This window comes from Psammomys obesus, unplaced genomic scaffold (genome assembly GCF_907164565.1).
Source record: "Psammomys obesus unplaced genomic scaffold, mPsaObe1.curated_primary_1811, whole genome shotgun sequence".
Classification (NCBI taxonomy): domain Eukaryota; kingdom Metazoa; phylum Chordata; class Mammalia; order Rodentia; family Muridae; genus Psammomys; species Psammomys obesus.
Window position 1 is genome coordinate 11,609,709 of NW_026586383.1, and position 18,183 is coordinate 11,627,891.

The 18,183-nt window shown below is 48.0% G+C and overlaps 1 protein-coding gene across 6 annotated transcripts in view; it reads right to left on the bottom strand.

Moving 5' to 3' along the window:
- The window catches only part of Zdhhc3 (zinc finger DHHC-type palmitoyltransferase 3), a 42,706-nt gene extending 24,563 nt beyond the window's left edge, over positions 1-18,143 (bottom strand). For 4 of the 6 annotated variants that reach the window (XM_055601705.1, XM_055601701.1, XM_055601707.1 and 1 more), the window contains exons 1-2: positions 17,953-18,143; positions 3,847-4,176 (exon numbers count right to left, since the gene is read on the bottom strand). In XM_055601705.1, coding sequence (XP_055457680.1) covers positions 3,847-4,152 — 306 coding nt within the window. In that variant the 5' untranslated portion in view covers positions 4,153-4,176; positions 17,953-18,143. Of the gene's footprint in view, positions 1-3,846; positions 4,177-16,936; positions 17,069-17,410; positions 17,604-17,952 lie in introns of those variants that run through there. The other 2 variants (XM_055601702.1, XM_055601703.1) reach the window with 2 other exon arrangements.
- Between the last annotated feature and the right edge of the window lie 40 nt (positions 18,144-18,183).

Genomic DNA, 18,183 nt, shown 5'->3' on the forward strand with positions numbered 1-18,183 from the left:
TCTTTCCTCCCCACCCCTCCTCTTCTCCTGCCTCCCTTTCTCTTCTTCTTTCCTCCCCACCCCTCCTCTTCTCCTGTCTCCCTTTCTCTTCTTCTCTCCCCACCCCTCTCAGTGCCAACCAAAAAGACACACAATGCAAATATTATCTATAACCTCAGGGTAGAAGTTGCTTCTTCAAAATTATGGACAATAATAATTGCTGAGATGGAAGCTGTCATCTCTTCTCCATTAGGAAACTCCCCAGAGCACACCGTGACTCCATGCTAGAAACACTCCATTCACTGATTACTAAGGAGCCCCTGGTTGATCTGTGTCCTCTCCCAACTTGCTTCCTAGCAGCCAGGGTGCCCCAGGGCCTTGCTGGCCCCACCTGTAAGCTCCACATCTCTGGTTTACATATGTATTTGCGTAAGTCATCATGTGCTTCAGGCAGAGGCGTGAAGATCCTGAGATGGCTCACCCACCTGGCATGCTTTAAATCTTTCCCTCACTGATTCTTCATTTACATCTATGGGGAGCTACCTGAAGCTCAGGACCCTGGCTCTCACATACTGTGATGGTTAATTTTAAGCGTCAGTCTAGAATTACCTGAAAGAGAGTCTCAATGTGGGGCCAGCTACATCTGGTTGACCTTTGGACCATGTCTGGGGGGCTGAGGGCAGACGACTATTTTGATTGCATTAATCACTATGGAAAGACCTGCCCCAAGGTGGGTAGCATCATTCCCTGGGTTTGGGTCTTGAATTGTGTAAGAACATAGAGTAAGCTCTGTGCAAGCATACATGCATTCGTTTATTGCTCTCTGCTTTTGACTGTGTATAGAAACTTCCAGAATCTCCTGCATTAACTTCCCTGCTATAGACTGAACTGTAAGCTAAAATAAATTTCTCCAAAGTTGCTTTTGTCAGAGCAGTTTACCACAGCAACAGGAAAGAAACTTAAACTGCTACCTAGACTTGGAAGCTGAGCCACAAAGCAAGGTGAAAATCAGGTTCTGCTACAAGGGCTGCTGAGGTCCCTGGAGAGGCCTCCATGCAGCAAGCAGGAGAGCCCACGTGCCAGGAGAAGCCTCCTGGCCCCCAACCTCAATGCCTTCCACACAACAGTGAGTCCGTCTTCCACCCTCCAATCCCAACCGGTTTCTACTGCTCACCTAACATCTCTGCTTGCACCTAATATATATGGCAGTTCCCACTAGCCTTTCACATGCAATAGGCAGCACCAGCACCCACAATTGTTCCTGTTCAGACTGAAGGTTTTCTTTTTTCTTTTTTTTAAAGATTTATTTATTATTTATACAGTATTCTGCATGTACGTATGCCAGCAGGTCAGAAGAGGCCACCAGATCTCACTATAGATGGTTGTGAGCCACCATGTGGTTGCTGGGAATTGAACTCAGGACCTTTGGAAGAACAGTCAGTTAACCTCTTAACCTCTGAGCCATATCTCCAGCCCCGAAGGTTTTCTTTGATCAATCTCCGTTTGTCAACTTTCCTTAGGCCTGGCTGAATCTGATGGCCCCAGGGGTGTTTTCAAGTGTGTCAATACCTGGAGCTCTGTCCCTAGACTAACCAGAGTAGAACCCCTGAGGGCAGGGGCAGGAACCAGTACTTTTAAAAGCTCTCCAAGGAATTTTTACTATGCAGCCAAACTAAGAATAAGTGGCTTAACACAAGCTCCAAATTCGACAACTTCTCTGCTCCTGCCTTGATCAAGTCAGTGCCATATCTTGCCTAAACGGCTGCCCATGCCTCTAGTCTCATTCTTCTGCAAGTCCCGCCTGAATCTCACCGTAACCACAATATCATCACACCTGTCTCCCCAAGATTCTGAGAAACTTACAAGGTCTATCATGGTCCTGCTTCTGGTGCCCTCTGCATGATGCTTTAGTCTCATACTCTAAGCTCAGGCCTCTGAAAATCTTTTTTACTTCTGCCCGAGTCAGCCTGCAAATCTTTGCATGCCCTGGCCTGCAGCTTCATGCCATCCAGGTCAGTTCCAATGGTGCCACTATAGAGAGGCCTTCTTTGATTACCCTGACCCAATAGGGTACCCCTTTAAAGCCTACTACAGCCTCCCATTGCTGTTTCACTCTCCTTACAGCACTTAGCGATTTCTGCCATCGCCTTGTTTATCACTGCAATGTGAGGTTCCAGAGGGCTGGGGTTCTGTCTGCCTTACGCTCAGCTGTACCTGCTGTTCAGGGAGGAACCTCTTGCAGAGCTGGCACTCGGTCAACACAACTGTTCATCCACCCACCAGTACCCAGGAGAACACATTGTTGCTGTAGCCATCCGTGTCCAGTGACACTCTGCTCTCGTTGGTCTTTAGTTAAAAATGCTTACTGCCAGACTTACTGGCACACACCTTTGATCCCAGCACTTAGGAGGCAGAGACAGGAAGATCTCTTTGAGTTTGAGACCAACCTGGTCTACACAGTGAGTTCATAGCTACATAGTGAGACCCTGTCTTGGAAAAAAGAACAAAAATAAAAAAATGCTGGGGTTCTAGATGTATTTCTTCTTCCTTAACCACACGGACCCCAAATCTGTATCCCCCATGGTCTTCCCGCCCCAACAACAGGCTGCCCAGAGGAGCCACTGCCTGTCTTTCTGCATGGGAGATTCTCCTGCCCTCTGCTCTCCATCTCTCACCCTCTGACTGACAGCCCTCCCTGCTTGTCCACAGCGAGCTACAAACCTCTGCCACGACTGTCCTCACCTGTGTCTCCAGCAGAGCTGGTACTGAACTATGAGAAGAACAGAAGGATGTAACCTCTCTACTGTCTCCAACAGTGAGGGCATCACACACGTTTCTGAATACATCCTTAGTTTGTTTTCACTCTTTTATCCCCTTATGTATGGGACACTTTCAAGAACACACAAGCACTTCACTGCCTCGGGTGGTGACTGTTCCACTGTCCTGTAGGTAACATCAGCACCAGTCCACAGGCCCCAGGAGATGAGGTCTCAGGCAGCTCTACCCGCCCTTCCGTGGGAGGGATCAACAATCCACCTTCATGTGCTGTGCTTCCCTGGGCTTACAGAAACTGTGTGGCCATTAGCAGAAATTTTCTTTCTCAATTTAACAGCTACCACCCACAGAAAAGCTTCCACACACATTACCTGTGTGGGTGCTTCCCATACAACACAAGGAAAACCCAGGGTAGAAGAAATACTCATGGCCTCTGCCTGCTTGATACATTTGTCTAAGTCACTCACTGAAAAGAACAACAGTTTTACCTACTCAGAGGCATCTGCCATCGTACCAAGCAAGCCTGACCAGCTTTCCAGAAAGAGAGGAATCTTCCCCCCAATAACAAAATGTCTCATTATGCAGCCCTGGCTGGCTTTTATTTGCCTCCGCCTCCCTGAAACTAAAGGTGTGTGCCACCCAATCAAACCGAGAGAGAGGGATCTGTGCGAGCCAAGTGAGGACTAAATTGGTGCAAGCCCTGAAGGATGTGGCTTTCCGTAGCAGCAAGCTAACCCAGCTCTTCCCTATCTCCTAGCCAGCTCTCTGCTCTGACCAGCCAGCTCCGTCTCTAGGGTTATCTGACTGCATCCTCCTAACAGAGGCTGGGTTTCCCTGACCGACCCTTGACACAGCAGGTTCAACAACATCTACAGCAGTATATAGATATTGGGTCCACATTCTGAGCCAGGTGTGGACCCCCTTCCCTGGTCGGCATCCCAAGACCTCTAACAAGAAGCAGCTCACTTTTCTACCAGCCCTGGCTGTCCTTTTTCCACATTCCCCAAATCCATGGAAGCATGCGGGCTACAGCCAAGCCAGGGCCAGAGGGAGAAAATGCAGGCCGGTCAAAACGAGCCCAGACATACTCACGGGGTCCGTCAGCATGGCCCGGCAGTGGGAGGCCAGGGCCAAGAAGGCCAGCAGGTTGAACACAATTCCGTTGATAACGCTGTACACGTAGTCTCGGGATGGAATCAGCATGACAAAGAGGACTACAAACTCTGCATAGAGGACCAGAAACCAGGTGACAATGGCACAGGCGATGCCACAGCCATCGCGGATAAACCACATGGTTCCCGCGGGACCAGGGAAGGGAGGTGGGGTGCACTTCTCTGGCTGGAGGTATTCTGGTTTCCGCTCAATGTCTCGGAAGTGATGGGTGGGGACAAGCATCATCAGCTATTCTGTCCATACTGGCATCTGAAAGGAAGGAGCAGAAAATGGTGTTACCCTAGCAATAAAGACACCTGACAAGTGAACCAGTGTGTAAGTGCAGATGCTTGCACAAACACTGCCTTGGCACCTTGTTCACTTGAGAGTTGCCTTCCTTGTCCCTGCCATTGTAGAGCAAGAATGTCTTCCCTACCCTCATGTGGAAGGTAAAAATGAGGAGGGCTGACAGACTCAAGGGCAGGTGTCAGACAGCAATACAGCTACTAAAGGAGGGGCTAGAGCCTAAGTCTCCTTGGCTGTGAGAGCACCACCAGGCAAACATCCATTAAATTAAATCTGGGGCAGCAAACGCCGGGGAAATTCTCTTGTACAACAGAGGTGCGCTGAGCTGAAATGGCCTGCTTTCTACGGAAGGAAGCTCTGAGTTCTGCTCTCTCTGAGTAAAGGGGCAGAACAGAGATTTTGACAATGTGTTCAAGGTATTTCCTACCACTGTTTGCCCACGTGTGAGGCACTGCCCCCGCCAGGGTGGCTGATACCAGAGCTGGAGGGCGGGTGAGGGGCTCATGTCGAACCCCAACAGCTCACTGGCTATACACAAGTGTTCTCATGACACTGGAAAAGGAACACATAAGCAACTTGCTTCAGACAGCTACACTGATCTCTGGAGATGCAATAACTAAGAATTGGGAATCCAACAGAATAAAGCATAATGGACTAAGCATGAAACTGCCACAAGGAAACCATTACTTTGCATGCTAATTTAAATTATAACTATTATTTTTTTATTTTATTTTACTTTTTGGTGTTTTGAACAGGGTTTTTCTATGTAACAGCCCTGGCTGTCCTGGAACTAGCTTTGTAGGCTGGCCTCAAATTCAGAAATCTGCCTGCCTCTGCCTCCAGAGTGCTAAGATTAAAGGCATGTCCCACCATCACTGGTTAAATAATTAGAGAGAAAGAGAGAGAGAGAGAACACTAAGAATCAATATTGTTTGCCTGTACACCCCCAATGGGCTACAGGACAGAGCGCAGACCCCCTCTGCTCACCTCAGCTGCTAGCTTGTTACAGCACCAACCACACTTCTCTTGAGAACCTGACGGCTCAGACCATTCTCAGCTACAGAAGCCATGGAAAGCCTCATGTAACACAGTGGCTCAGCCTTCGGTGGAGGGAACGACCATGGTCCCATGGTCATCTGAAGGCTCTGGGCTTTCAATGGCTCCACTGGCCTATCCTGAACGCTTCCCTATCAGAAAGAACATCTGGATGGAACAGAGCATGGTCATGCAAGTGGGAAAGCTGGACAGAGCGAAACATTGCTCAGGCTGATCACATCCACAGTGCAGCTCTGCTCCAAATGTAGCATAAGATTAAAGACAGACAGGGCCGTCTAAAGAACATCAGAGTCAGAAATTACTGTGACCTTCCTATAGCAGGCACCTCGTGCTCAGAAGAGTTGTAACAGACACAGAGTAAGTAGCTTTCTCAGGCAGAGTGACACATTGTAGAGACACACTGCGGATGGAAAGGCTCTTGGTCATCAACCAAGATTTCCTAGCAGAGCAATCTTGGGCTTCTTCTCCAGAGCAGAGTGACAGCTCGTGCTGCCTCAACAACAGAAAGACGTTGAAAGTTATAGGCCCACCTTCCAAAGACCAACCAGCAGTAGGAAACCGCAGGCTGAGAGCAGACCCTTGCCTAGCAAATACTAGAACCCTAACGTCTACTCAGCTGCAACCCAAAGCCAACAAAAGGCTAATATCCCGCCACAGAAGAGCAGGGCAGGCTTTCTCCTCGGGGTCTGCCTGTGTGTCACTTGGGTTCCAGTTACAGGGAAGCTTGCCCCAACGCCTCTGGTGGCTTCTGCATGGCGAGAGAGCACTGCCCAGCTACGGTGGGGGCTGAATCAACAAGCAAGCCTCAAGTGCTTACTCTGAGTCTTTCGAGAAAGTTGCTGAACCCTAACTGCCAACCACTAAGGAAGACACAGATCCTCAGATGACTCAGCTTCCTGCGATGTGGACGGTCAGTTACAAAACTCTCCAGTGCCCTGACAGCACGGCCCCCTCTCATCTACGCTAGTGTTCCAGCTACCACAAGGCTGTCGTTCTCATTAAGCAAGAGACCACTACAAATAAACTTCCAGTTTAGCTAGTTGGCTTCTTTCTGCCATTCAGCAGCTGTTCATTCTCAGTTGTATCTGTAGGAATGGTGTCAAGGTCACTGAAGTTTTGCACATTGTTTTACTAAGGAATAAGCCCTTCTACACAAGCAAAGTCTCCCAAGCAACTGGGACTTCTCTCCTCCCCTTTCTGGAGGCCAGGTTGGGGGTTGAGATAGAGTCTGGCTTTGTAGCCTTGGATAGCCTGAACACACAGAGAGCCACCTGCCCCTGGGTAAAATGGATGGACCACCATACCCAGCTAACTGGGACTTGTTTCAAACTAGAAACTTGGCAGTCACTTGCATGGTTAGATGGAAATCTTAAAGTGAAATTTAAGAGTGAAGAGGAGATGGGCGTGCGCTGGACGAGACTCCTGGCCTGGTGGCAGCACAATAACCACCCATTTCCTCCACAACAATGTAGTTACCCCAGGAACACCCAAACGTCTGCATGGCCTGAGCACTGTGTTTCCCGAGTCTCTGTGTGGCTGTCTTCCTGTTCTGTAACTAACCACAGTCACTTCAGCATCTACGCAGCGCTGTCTGCTTCCTCGTGAAGGCTGGCAAGGCTGGTAAAGCCCTTACTAGAGTCCCTGTAAATGATGAGAGGCTGGCACGGCTGGTAAAGCCCTTACTAGAGTCCCTGTAAATGATGAGTGCTTACTTGGGGTGCAAGATTGCTTCAGGGAACACGTAGCCTCTCACCCCTCACCAAGCAGCCCTCAATCCATGTGCTCACTAGTAAACAATGAGCTTTGTAATCCCAGGGCCACCTCTGGGAGCCTGGTCTGCTTCTTTTCAGGTGAGAACATGTAGACCGAGTAGGATCATGAAGTAGGTGGACTAAAATTTATGCAAGAAACCGGAATGTTCTACCTATGAGTGATCTGGGACCAAATAATGTATAGGAGAAGCTGTTTTCCAGCCCCTTTGCTGGGAACAAGAGCCTGCTGGATGAGAAAGATCACGAAAAGGCCCACCTGGCAGAGCCACAGGCCAGTGCCATGCTGAGGGTAGCTTTCTTCCCCACACCCAAGCTTTACAATATCCCAAGAGTGCAAGCAAGGTTGCCTAATCCCTGGAGTAGCTCTGGTAAGGACTGTTCCTTCCGCTAACCAGCTGAACTGTGGCAACCCTAACTCCGCCTCGGAGGGAACCAATGTGAGAAGAGGTGCAGGTGCTCCCTTCAGCCTTCCTCCAACAACGGGGGCAGGGGCGGACAAAGACCCTTCTTTCTTATTCAATCTAACCTTACAGCTCAACAGCAGCTCTGCCAAGCTCTACCTCCCCTCACTGGCTTCCAAGGAGGCAGGTAAAGCCAGGTGCTAAGGCTAGGGAAGGCCCAGGAGAAGCCCCTTCCCCAACAGCACTTCTTATAGGCCAGCCATAACTTCAGAGGAACAGTCTCCTCTAGGGTCCTCTCCTAGTCCATCTCCTTGTCTGAAATCTCCTCTCTTCATTCAGCTCAACTCAGCAGGATTTTGAACAAGCAGGCACCATGTGCAAAGGATTGTATAGTATGCCTCTGCCAACTCCCCTGGGATGTGAGGGCAGGAATGTGAGTACAGCCCTGCCTGGCTCCCTCCTCTCCAATCTGGGAAGACTGGGCTCATTTGTTTTCTTCTGCTAACTTACAAGTCCTATTTTACTGCACTCTGTAGCCTGGCTGTTATGTGCTCAAATTCAAAGTTTTTGAGAGAATGAAGATGTCAAACAGGTGACTAACAAGTAAGGCAACGTGGCGCAAGCAGTATCAAAACCGCAAAAGCAGAACCCCACACGCAGTGTGTGATGTACAGACTTGCTCAGGAAGGACTCAGAAGAGTGCAGTATGAGAAGTAAAGAGCTGGGGAGGGCCTGGAGATTTGGCAGAAGAGGCCTGGGCATCTAGGCGGTGCACACACATGTTGGGAGGAGTTGGGAGGGACCATGACATCCTATGGTAAGGCCTCTCTAGCTGTTGGCACATGAGGCAGATGAGATGGCTAAGTCCAGAAGCCAAGGTACCCAGGAGGGCACTAGGGCAACAGGCTCTAGTCCTATTTTGGTGATACCAGGTTTTCTGTTCCTCTAAGTGGCTACCAGTTTTTCACTGAAGGATGAGAAAAACAATCTTTTTCCTAATCTTAATTATAGTACTTTTTGAGCTATTTTATTGCATCAAAAGGAGCTCCCCTCCAAGTGTTAGGAATTAGTTGAAATTAATAGTTCTCACCTGCAGAAGAATGCCCAACACCCAGAAAGGCAGAGGAACAAAGCCTTTGGCAAGAAGTCAGAGACAAGGGATTCACAGAGAAGAAGGTGTTTGGGAGTGCTGGGGCTTACATGTGTGGGTCTGTATGCAGGTATGTGCATGCCCTGCCTGAGGAGGAAGGAGAGGGCACTAGTTCTCTTGGAGCTGGAATTACAGCCAGGACTGGAAGAACAGCAAGCACTTTCTGCTCAAAGCTTGCAAACAGTCTTGATGGTCGGATACACATCAGAATCTACTGTGAGGTGTGTGTGTGTGTGTGTGTGTGTGTGTGTGTGTGTGTGTGTCTGCACATGAGAGAGAGAAAAAAAAATGTAAGAAAATAAGGGAAAAAAAATGTCCTTCTTGAAGGCTTATAAACCAAAGCTAAAATATTTGAAATTGGTGCTTTGTAAGAAACCCAAACCAAACCACTTTCTTCTGGTGCAAAGCCAGGTGTACAGCACAGGTTTCGCTGGACCTGATTGCAAGCATGCCTTTCTATTTCAGACTGGCAGACACACAGACAGACAGACACAAAGGCACTGCATGAAGTGGACCCTGTTGCCCAGAGCTCCTCAGGTTTGACTCCTGGTTGCTTCCTGAGGTGTTGTCCATCTGTTCACAGACGGCAGCTCAGGGCTGCCAACAGCTGTGTGAGGGCTGGGCTCATAGGTCCCGCCCACTGATACCCACTATTCAGGCTGGGCAGGACCCAGCTACAGTGAAGGATCATTTGCTGGATGAGGACAAATCCTCATCAGTCTACTACTTGGCCTAAAACAAAAACAAAAACAAAAACAAAAACAAAAAAACCCTAGCCAGTCCATGCTTTAGGAACAGAAGTCAAAAGCATAGCCATCATATAAAACACACAAATTCTCAAAATACACTGTAAGCATGTATGAAATTCTCAATGCATTAATAAAAATGTTATAGTTAAATAACAAGAACAAAAACCCTACATGCTACTATTTTCATCCCAGCAAGTACCCCTGGTCCTGTCCTACTTTATTTGTCCTCCTCGAAGGGCAAGATCCCCTCCTTAAGCCAGGGAATACTTCAGACAGGTCTCATATCAAAATCTCAGAATCTCTTTAAAATCACTGTGTGAAGATTTTGTTTCTAAAACATTACACCCACTCCAGTTCTCCCGCCCACAGGCGCATCCCTAACAGCGTGAAAGTGGATCTGAGGCTGTGTAAAGTAACACTTAGCAGCCAAAGACAATGAGCCGGTTAAGCCGACTTACATCTTCAGTAACTCTTCTCCCTAGTCTTAAAGACAATGGTCATCTAAATATACATGCAACAATAACTCTAACGATTAAGACATTTAGGTCCCATCAGGTAGAAACCATAGAGATAAATTTGTTTCATCCAAGTATGCACATTAACAAGCTGCAGGAACTCCTAAAATGGGAGTTCTAGGCTAGGCCCAGTAAACCTAGCCTCTTGATAGATGCTGTGAGGAGGACAGGGCCTGGCTGCCATTCCCCTCAAGCTCATCCTAAACATTTAATTCCTGTTTCAACTAGTTTCTATCATAGTTAAGTGACTTTTTGTCCTCACAGTCACTTAAAATGTCATCTCAAATAGTGTAGCATCTTTTCCTATCTTTCTTGAAATGTGTATAGAAAATTAACATCAACCTCCATGGTTTAATGGAACTGTTTTTGGTATTGGCCTCTTTTAAGCCACGTTAGAGTCGATCAGCAATTTCCACAAAAGCATTTATTCACAAGCTGACCTCGCAGCTTCAAAGGTGTGTGAACCACCCAGGTCCTAGCAGCTTTAGAAATGAATGGGTGTTGGGGGGAGGGAAGGTGAAGAGATGGTTCAGTGGTTAAGGGTACTTCCTGCTCTTGCAGGAGGAGCTGGATTCAAGTCCCAGCACCCACATCAGGTACAGACACATCTACATGCACTAACAGAAATGAACAAATAAAATTAAAAGAGAATCAATCAGGCAAGCAGAACATTCATTTATCTGAGCTACACTTAACCTAACTTTGTATAAGGATCCCAAATGACTGTGAAACACATATACAATTTCTGAGACTCCCAAAATCCAGTAATGAACAATGAATTACTATGTTTGAAACATTTCATTAAAATAACAGAATGAATCACTAAACTTTTCCACAAAGGTAAGGGTGTGGCCAGAGCCTGACAGAGCAAAGGCACCTTATCTGCAGCCTCCAGACTGCCAGAGAAGGCTTGTTTAGGCAGGCAAAACTGGCTATCTTGCTTTATGGGAACTCTTGTCCAGAGCTCCTTAGGCTTGACTGCTGGTTGCTTCCTGAGTTGTTGTTCATTTGTCAGCATGGCTTCCCCCTCTGCCTGACACACTCAACCCTCAACTAATGTTTTAAAAAAAACTAAAAGGAAAAAAAGTAAACATCATATCTGCACTCCAAACCTTGTCTATTAATAAAAGTTCACCAAAACCCAGAAAATGGTAAGCCAAGTTTCCTGTCCTGCTTCAAAACTGGGCATTTTCTTTCTGTTTGTTTTTTACACATCTCTGGCTGGCCTGAAGCCACTATGTAGAACAGACTGGCCTTGAACTCACAAGATCCACCTGCCTCTGCCTCTGCGTGTTAAAACTTGAAGGTGTGCCACACCATACCCTGCCTTTATTTCTAGCCAAATGTTTCTTTCCTGGGACTCAACACCTGTCTTCACCCCAAAACAACAACAAATAAAAGCAAAGCAACAAAACAAAACACTCATAAAGAATTCCTTCCTCTAGAAGCCATTTTACGTTTATATTTACATTCTGAAATGTACATGTCTCCTCCTGGAAACCCACTGTGAGACTAGCAGGCCTCTTCCAAACGTGGGTCAGCCTGTTCAAAGTCCAGGAGTGAAACTCAAGGGGTTTCTTGGGGTATCTATGAAATGACCAGAGAGAAGGGTAACTCATTCTGTGAGAATGGCCAAGAGTACCTGTTGCGAGCTGCTGGACTGGCTCCTAGGCCACTGCCCTGAAGCAACCCCCTGTAGGCAGTCTGTAATGCAGAAAGAGAATCTTCCTACTGACAAAAGGTAAGTCCCTGATCTAGTTGCATAAGAATACGGACCAATGGGCGAGAGAACCTCAACCTGAAATGCCCTTTATAAAGAAGTGTGCCGTCTCACCTGACAAAGAACTGTGTCCTGCCTCTCAGGGCAGCTTCTGAAAGGCCTAACTCTTGCTACACGGGGCGAAGGGGGTTGTGTGACAAAGATGGGGCTAGGACTCTTCAATTGTTACCAGATGTTAACTAACTGCCAGGCACTAGGCTGCCTCATCCTCAGACTTATTCTATCTGGTAGGCAGTAAGCTCCACTTTGCTCTCTCCTTGAGAAATGAGGAAATCGAAGCACAGAGAATTCTGGCTGAGTTCACACCTCCAGGGAGCAGCAGAGACAGGATCCACAATCAAACCTGCTGTTAACCACTCACCACAGCCAAAGGGAAGGGACATCAATACTGGCATCAAGGCCCTGGGTTACTTACAGTTTGGCCATCCTGCCCTCACATGCTTATGAAGAGCAGGTGCTACTGGTGGACTGGTCCCATGCAGCAGTGTCCATAGTCACTGACTTGAACAAGGGCATGCTGGACTGATGTGGGGCCCTGGAGGAACACCAAGCCATCCTCTAGAGGACTAAGGCTGCTCTAACAGACTAGGAGGAGGGGAGGCCATGACACTCACACCAGCAGTCAGCCTAAGACTGAATCCCTACAATCTGCTGGGAACGCCTTCCTGGGGCCAGTGTCTGCACACAGGTTTTAAAGCCCACCATGGTAGGCAAAGCACAACCAAGCACATTTTCCCACCTGAGGGTGCTGAGGATGGCACCTGGCCTCACACTGTGCCATGTGCAGACATACAGCTACTGTGACATCACCCAAGCAAAGGCCTGACTTTTGTAAGGACTAAAAGCAGAAGCTTGCAAAGATAAAAAATACTAGTTTTTCTAATGCACTAGCCTTCAAGGGAGAATCTGGCTTTCATTTCTCTGTTTCCTTTACACCAGGCATGTGCAAGAGAACGTAAGAGAGGATCTTCATGGGGAATGTGAGACAGCTAGGCTGGTTTCCAACGCCTGCAATCCTCCTGCCTCAGCCTCCCCAAGTGCTAGAATTTCCAATGGTGGGAGGGAATACAGATGAAGCTAACTGCAAAGGTCCTCGCAAGAATTAGACCCTGAGACCCTCTGTTGCTGGGGCCAAATTCAACAGTTTCTTAGCTTCTTTCTTTTCTTTTCTCCTTTTGGTAACCAAAGGCTTAGCTCTCCTCCCCTCCCCTTCACTAACAGTCAAAAGAAACCCACCAGTAATTGTCTGTTAGGTTTTCCCAAGTATTTTTAGTTTTACAAATGTAAACGGCATTATCAAACTACAATTAAATAGAGGCTGGGGTGTAGCTTGGTTGTTAGGGTGTTTGCTCAGCATCCACAAAGCCTTAGGTTCAATCCCCAGCACCATGTGTGGTGGCTCAGGCCTGAAATCCGAGCATTTGAGAGATCCAGGCCAGAGGATCAGAAGGTCAAGATCATCCTAAGCTACACGAGACTGTGTCAAATAGCCTAAGAAACAACAACAGGGGCTGGAGAGATGGCCCAGCGGTTAAGAGCACTGACTGATCTTCCAGAAGTCCTGAGTTCAAACCCCAGCAACCACATGATGGCTCACAACCATCTATAATGAGATTTGATGGTTCTGTTCTGTCATGCAGGCATACATGCAGATAAAACACTCATATACATAAACACATAAATATTTAAAAACAACAACAAAACCTGCATCAAATATTACAAAATGATAAATGTGAGAAGTCTGTAAAAACCCAGTTAAGCTGGTGTGGTGCTTTAACCTCACCACCCAGTAGGCAGAAATAGGCAGATCTCTGTGAGCCTGAGGCCAGCCTAGTCCATAGAGTACAGGACAGCCAGAGCAACACATAGAGATCCTGGCTAAAAAAAACCAACACTCCAAGTAAAACACCATTTTAAGCCTTTTATTTTTCAGTATTTATTTATTTTGAGACAGGGTCTCACTATACAGTCGGACCTTACCTGTAACTCACTAAGTATGTCAGGCTGGCCCTGAACTCACAGGGCTCTGTCTGCTCAGGGTTTACTTCTTCATTTTTCATATACTGTGCGCGTGCGTGTGTATACTGCATGACTTGTAAAGGTCAAAGGACAACTTGTGGGAGCCACTTTTCTCTTCCATCATGTGGGTTCTGGAGGTCAAACTCAAGTAGTCAGGCTTGGTGCTGGCACTTTTATCCGCTGAGCTGTGCAGACAATACTTCAGTCTTTGTACATCCAGAGTTAGTCTGAGTTTTACAGCAAGAAACTAGTCTGTGGTAAAGCGAGGCTGGAAGGTTACGGACACAAAGCAAGGAAGCAGCCAAGCGCTGTCAGTCACAGCACAAGAGAGGCAGTGAGGGATCTGTTCGCCACCGATTCTTATCTCCCTGACTAACCTGTCCTTCTGGATTCTGTACTGACTTGGTCTGGAAACAAGATTTTATGTGCCAAGGTCAAGACTTACTACAGCAGGACTGTGGCTGAGTACTAGACTTAATTGGATAAAGTGAGAAACTGAACTCACCCAAAGGTGTTCCCATAGCCGCTGACTGAGAAACAGGCAGTGAACAAAATCCATCAAGTGTTTGTGCATCCTGAAGGCCACAGTTCAGGAGACTACAAAACTATGATTTCCTATTTCTTCTGCGGTGCTAGGATGACGAAAGCAAGAATATTTGCCTCTAGCTTTCCCACCTCCACACTAACAGCCGGGAGAGACCTTTCTCAGTGTCCCAGGAAATTTCCCAAGAGAAAAGCAAACAGATTTTCAGAAGTGTAACTCGAGGGAGCGCGGTGTCAACCTCCTTTTCCTTCTGGGTCAATAATGAGGCACTGCCCTGAGTTCACACCTCAGTCTCTGAGCGCAGCGGTGCATTCTACACCCGGAAACCGGGATCTGTGACTCATTCTCTCACATTCGACTTTACGAAACTCAGGCAGGCTAGCCTCTTAAAATGACGCACGGCAGACCCCTCCTCTAACGAGGAATATGGCTCGAGTACTGTTAGCAATTTTTCTATCACTACAGTTCCAAATCACAAGATCTAACATAAGACATACAGACTCACGGTTAGATTATGAAAGGCTGTTTCTATCTAGTGTCATACAAGGCCCGGGCAAGATAACCACAAACGATGCAAAGGAAAGAGATCTTTAGGAAATACCCCCTACCTGGGTTTCTAGGAGTTCACAGCACGGCCCCAGGCTCTCTGAGCCAGGGGTGGGTGGCGCACATGTACTTCTGCCTCATAGAATGTTATTCTGTTAGCAGCAGCTCTTTCCCTCTTGTACTTGGTGCTTGACTTGCACAATTAGCACCTTGTTACAGCCCTAATTACCACCCGGCTCAATTAAGCACTTCATTTTACTAACTGGTTTATGCACTAGCTCAAGGGCCTGGACTCCTCAGCTATAACAAATACTAAACTTTTAAACAAGTGCCTAATTTTCATGTCTTTAGGTCCATGAGAACTTCAGGCACTCGAGGGCATTAGGGCACTTCTGGAATGTTTGCCTCTCTAAGCATGCACACTCAACCCTTCCCTCCATTCTAGATCTACCAGATTCTGCTCTGGAGGGCTCTCTCTTTAGCTACTTGGAGTTTTAGCTTTCCTTTATCTGCTGAGGTGAACTAAAGCAGGCATAGGACTTACCAACAATACTTTTCATTTCCTCTATAAAGAGGATTAAAGAGAAGTGAGTTCGTTCCAGAACATCCATCCTTGCTTTTGAAATTAATCCTGTGGCCTGGGGATATAACTCAATGATAGAATGTCTGCCCAGGGATCCTGAGCCTCAGGCACCATCATCAAAAATTGATTGATTAATTGAAATTGAGAAGTAGTTTACAGAACAGCTACCAGCCCCACAACAAACATGGCATCTGCATTAGGTCCCCTGGTAGATACATGGGAGTTTCTGAGAGGCCATAGGAGGTGACAGGAGTGCAGGTTTGGGAGCCACTATGGCTCCACTCAAATCCTGCCTCTGCCACCTATTAGTTATGTGATCTGTGACTTTGCTCTGTGCCTTAGTTTCCCAAACTTTAAAATTGCCCTCATAAAACTATTTTGAGAACTGAATGACACACAATAAGCATCACACAATGTCACAGAAAATTAATAGAGAATAGGTATTTATAAAAATCACTGCAACAAAACAGCATGAAACAAACAAGCAAAACAAAATCAACAGAAAGCAAATTGGTATAATACAACATAATGTGCCATTCCTGGCTGTTACATTTTTTCTGGTTCTAATATTTTCCTTGAATTGCTTCAACTAAAAAGGAACCTTGAGCGGACGAGCTTTAAAGACGTTTAATGCACTTAAGAGTATGATGAAAACGATCTGGCAGCACAGAGAGTAAATGGGGCACCAATGTTCTAGCAGAGAATACCAACCCCGCTGTCTATGTGTCCTCAGGCCTTCAACACTAGTACCAGATAGCACTCACAAAATTAGTTACCAAATAAATAGTTCGGACACAAAGAACCTGTTGTCAACTGTCAGGGGGCAGAGTATGCCTGTGTGGTGCTGGGGAGGGGATCTAGGGCCCAGCCAGCGCTCTACCACAATTGTGTATTTTTAAAGAGATGGTGAAAGATTTTTTCCAAGAAAATGACTCCATGGCAGTCAAATTCATGTCAAACTTTCTTCCAGTGTCTTTTCTGACATTTCAATTTGCAGTCCTTCCACTCTTCAGCCCCTCCCACCATATACTCTTAAAAGTCTCTTTTCCCAGTAATCTCTATCACTAGAAACCTCAACTAATGGCAGGAGTCCCTTGTCATTTCACAGTCCCTCACAGAGAAACTCGCTGTTCAGTCGCATGGAGTCGGAGTCTAAGTGCTGTGCAAGTGTGGCACCTGCCCCTCCACAGGAGGAAGAAAGCCCTTCCGGCGTCACCTTTCCCAGTTACTCTAGAGAGCAAAGTCCAACAGTGCGAGAAGCCTTCTCTCAGGAGCACCTGCAGTACTGTGTGGACACTGAAAACTCACGTCCAGCCTATCAAGAAAAGACTATCCATTTGAGGGCTCAACAGTTAACTCTTCAGCAGGACGGTGGCACACGCCTTTAATCCCAGCACTTGGGAGGGAGAGGCAGGTGGATCTCTGTGAGTTCAAAGCCAGCCTGGTCTACAGAATGATCCAGGACTGCCAGAGCTACACAGAGAAACCCTGTCTCAAAACAAACAAACAAACAAACAAAAACAAGCAAACAAATACAAACACAAAAGTTAACGGTTCGGTACCTAGGAATGTAGTCAGGCACTTCCTGCCTGCCACTTTTTCGCCTCACCTTGCAATCCCTCTGGCCATTAATCTGCTATTCCAGCTCTGAGCACCATGTTCTGTGGTCATGCTTACAAGCGCCTTCCCTTCTGCCCCAGAAGATTCCTTGATCAGAAGTTCTGTTTACTTGTTTAGTTAGCTGTGAAGCCATAAGCAAAGAAACATTCTTTTGGGGGGCATGGGGGTGTCTTTGAGACAAGATCTCCCTATGTGGCTCTAGCTGTCCTTGAACTCACTATGTAGAGCAGGCTGACCTCGAACTCACACAGACCAGCCTACGTCTGCCTCCCAAGCAGGAGGGTTTAAAGGCGAGCATGTAAGCTGTGAAGGGTTACTTTCTCAAAAACTGAACACCAGGGAAGTGAAGTTTCAACCAACTCTGGTGTCGTCCCCCTCCCCTTTTCCCAGATAGTTCCTTGCTAATTCGGTTCCTATCCTATCTCTCTTCCTTAAAGGGCTCCCAGGATGACTCCAGCTTCACCTTGCGGGCATCCTTTCTGGATACCCGAGTGCCACGTTTGCCCAGGGTCGGCTCTCTTTCAGGCAGCTGTCCACCGCCGCCAGACATCCCCTCCATCTAGGCGTTCGGAAGCGCAAGACGCTCTCCCTACTCTCCAGCAACCACAGGAGGCAACGAGAACTTGCAAAGGGTCACAACTGGATGATGAGCAGCAGGAGAGGAAGAGATAAGGGGACAGAGAACAGAGAGAGATGGATCCCTGGAGTGGAGATGGGTGCGCAAACCGAGAAGCTGGCGCCCACTCCTGGTCCAGACCCTTCCCGACCACAGTGACCTAACAAGGGATCCACGGTCTCTTCTTCTCAGCCATGCTAGGGACCAACTAAGAGGGGGTTGAGAAGACAGACGGTCCCCCGCGGGCAACACGACTTCCGCCTTCCTGGGGTGTCTCACGTGCGCGCGCTCGGCGACTTCGACTCCGGCCCCGGCGCACGAGGTTACGCGCTTCTCGAGTCCCGGGGCCCCGCGCTCCCCTCCTTCTGGGGCTTCCCCTCCGCACTGACCGTCAATGTGGAGGCAGCTCGCAGTCCCGCGCCGCCTGCTGCTGGCCCTGCCCCGGGGCCCAGCCTCCCGCGTCCGCGATGGCTCGGGCACCGGGCGCCGCGGCTCGCCGGACTCGGCCTCACCCGGGGCGGCGCGCAGGAGAGGCCCATGGAGCTCCAGGCGGTGGTGGCAGCCGCGGCTGCGGGAGCGGCCGCCGCGCGGGCTGATGACGCGCAGGCGCGGTGGGGCGG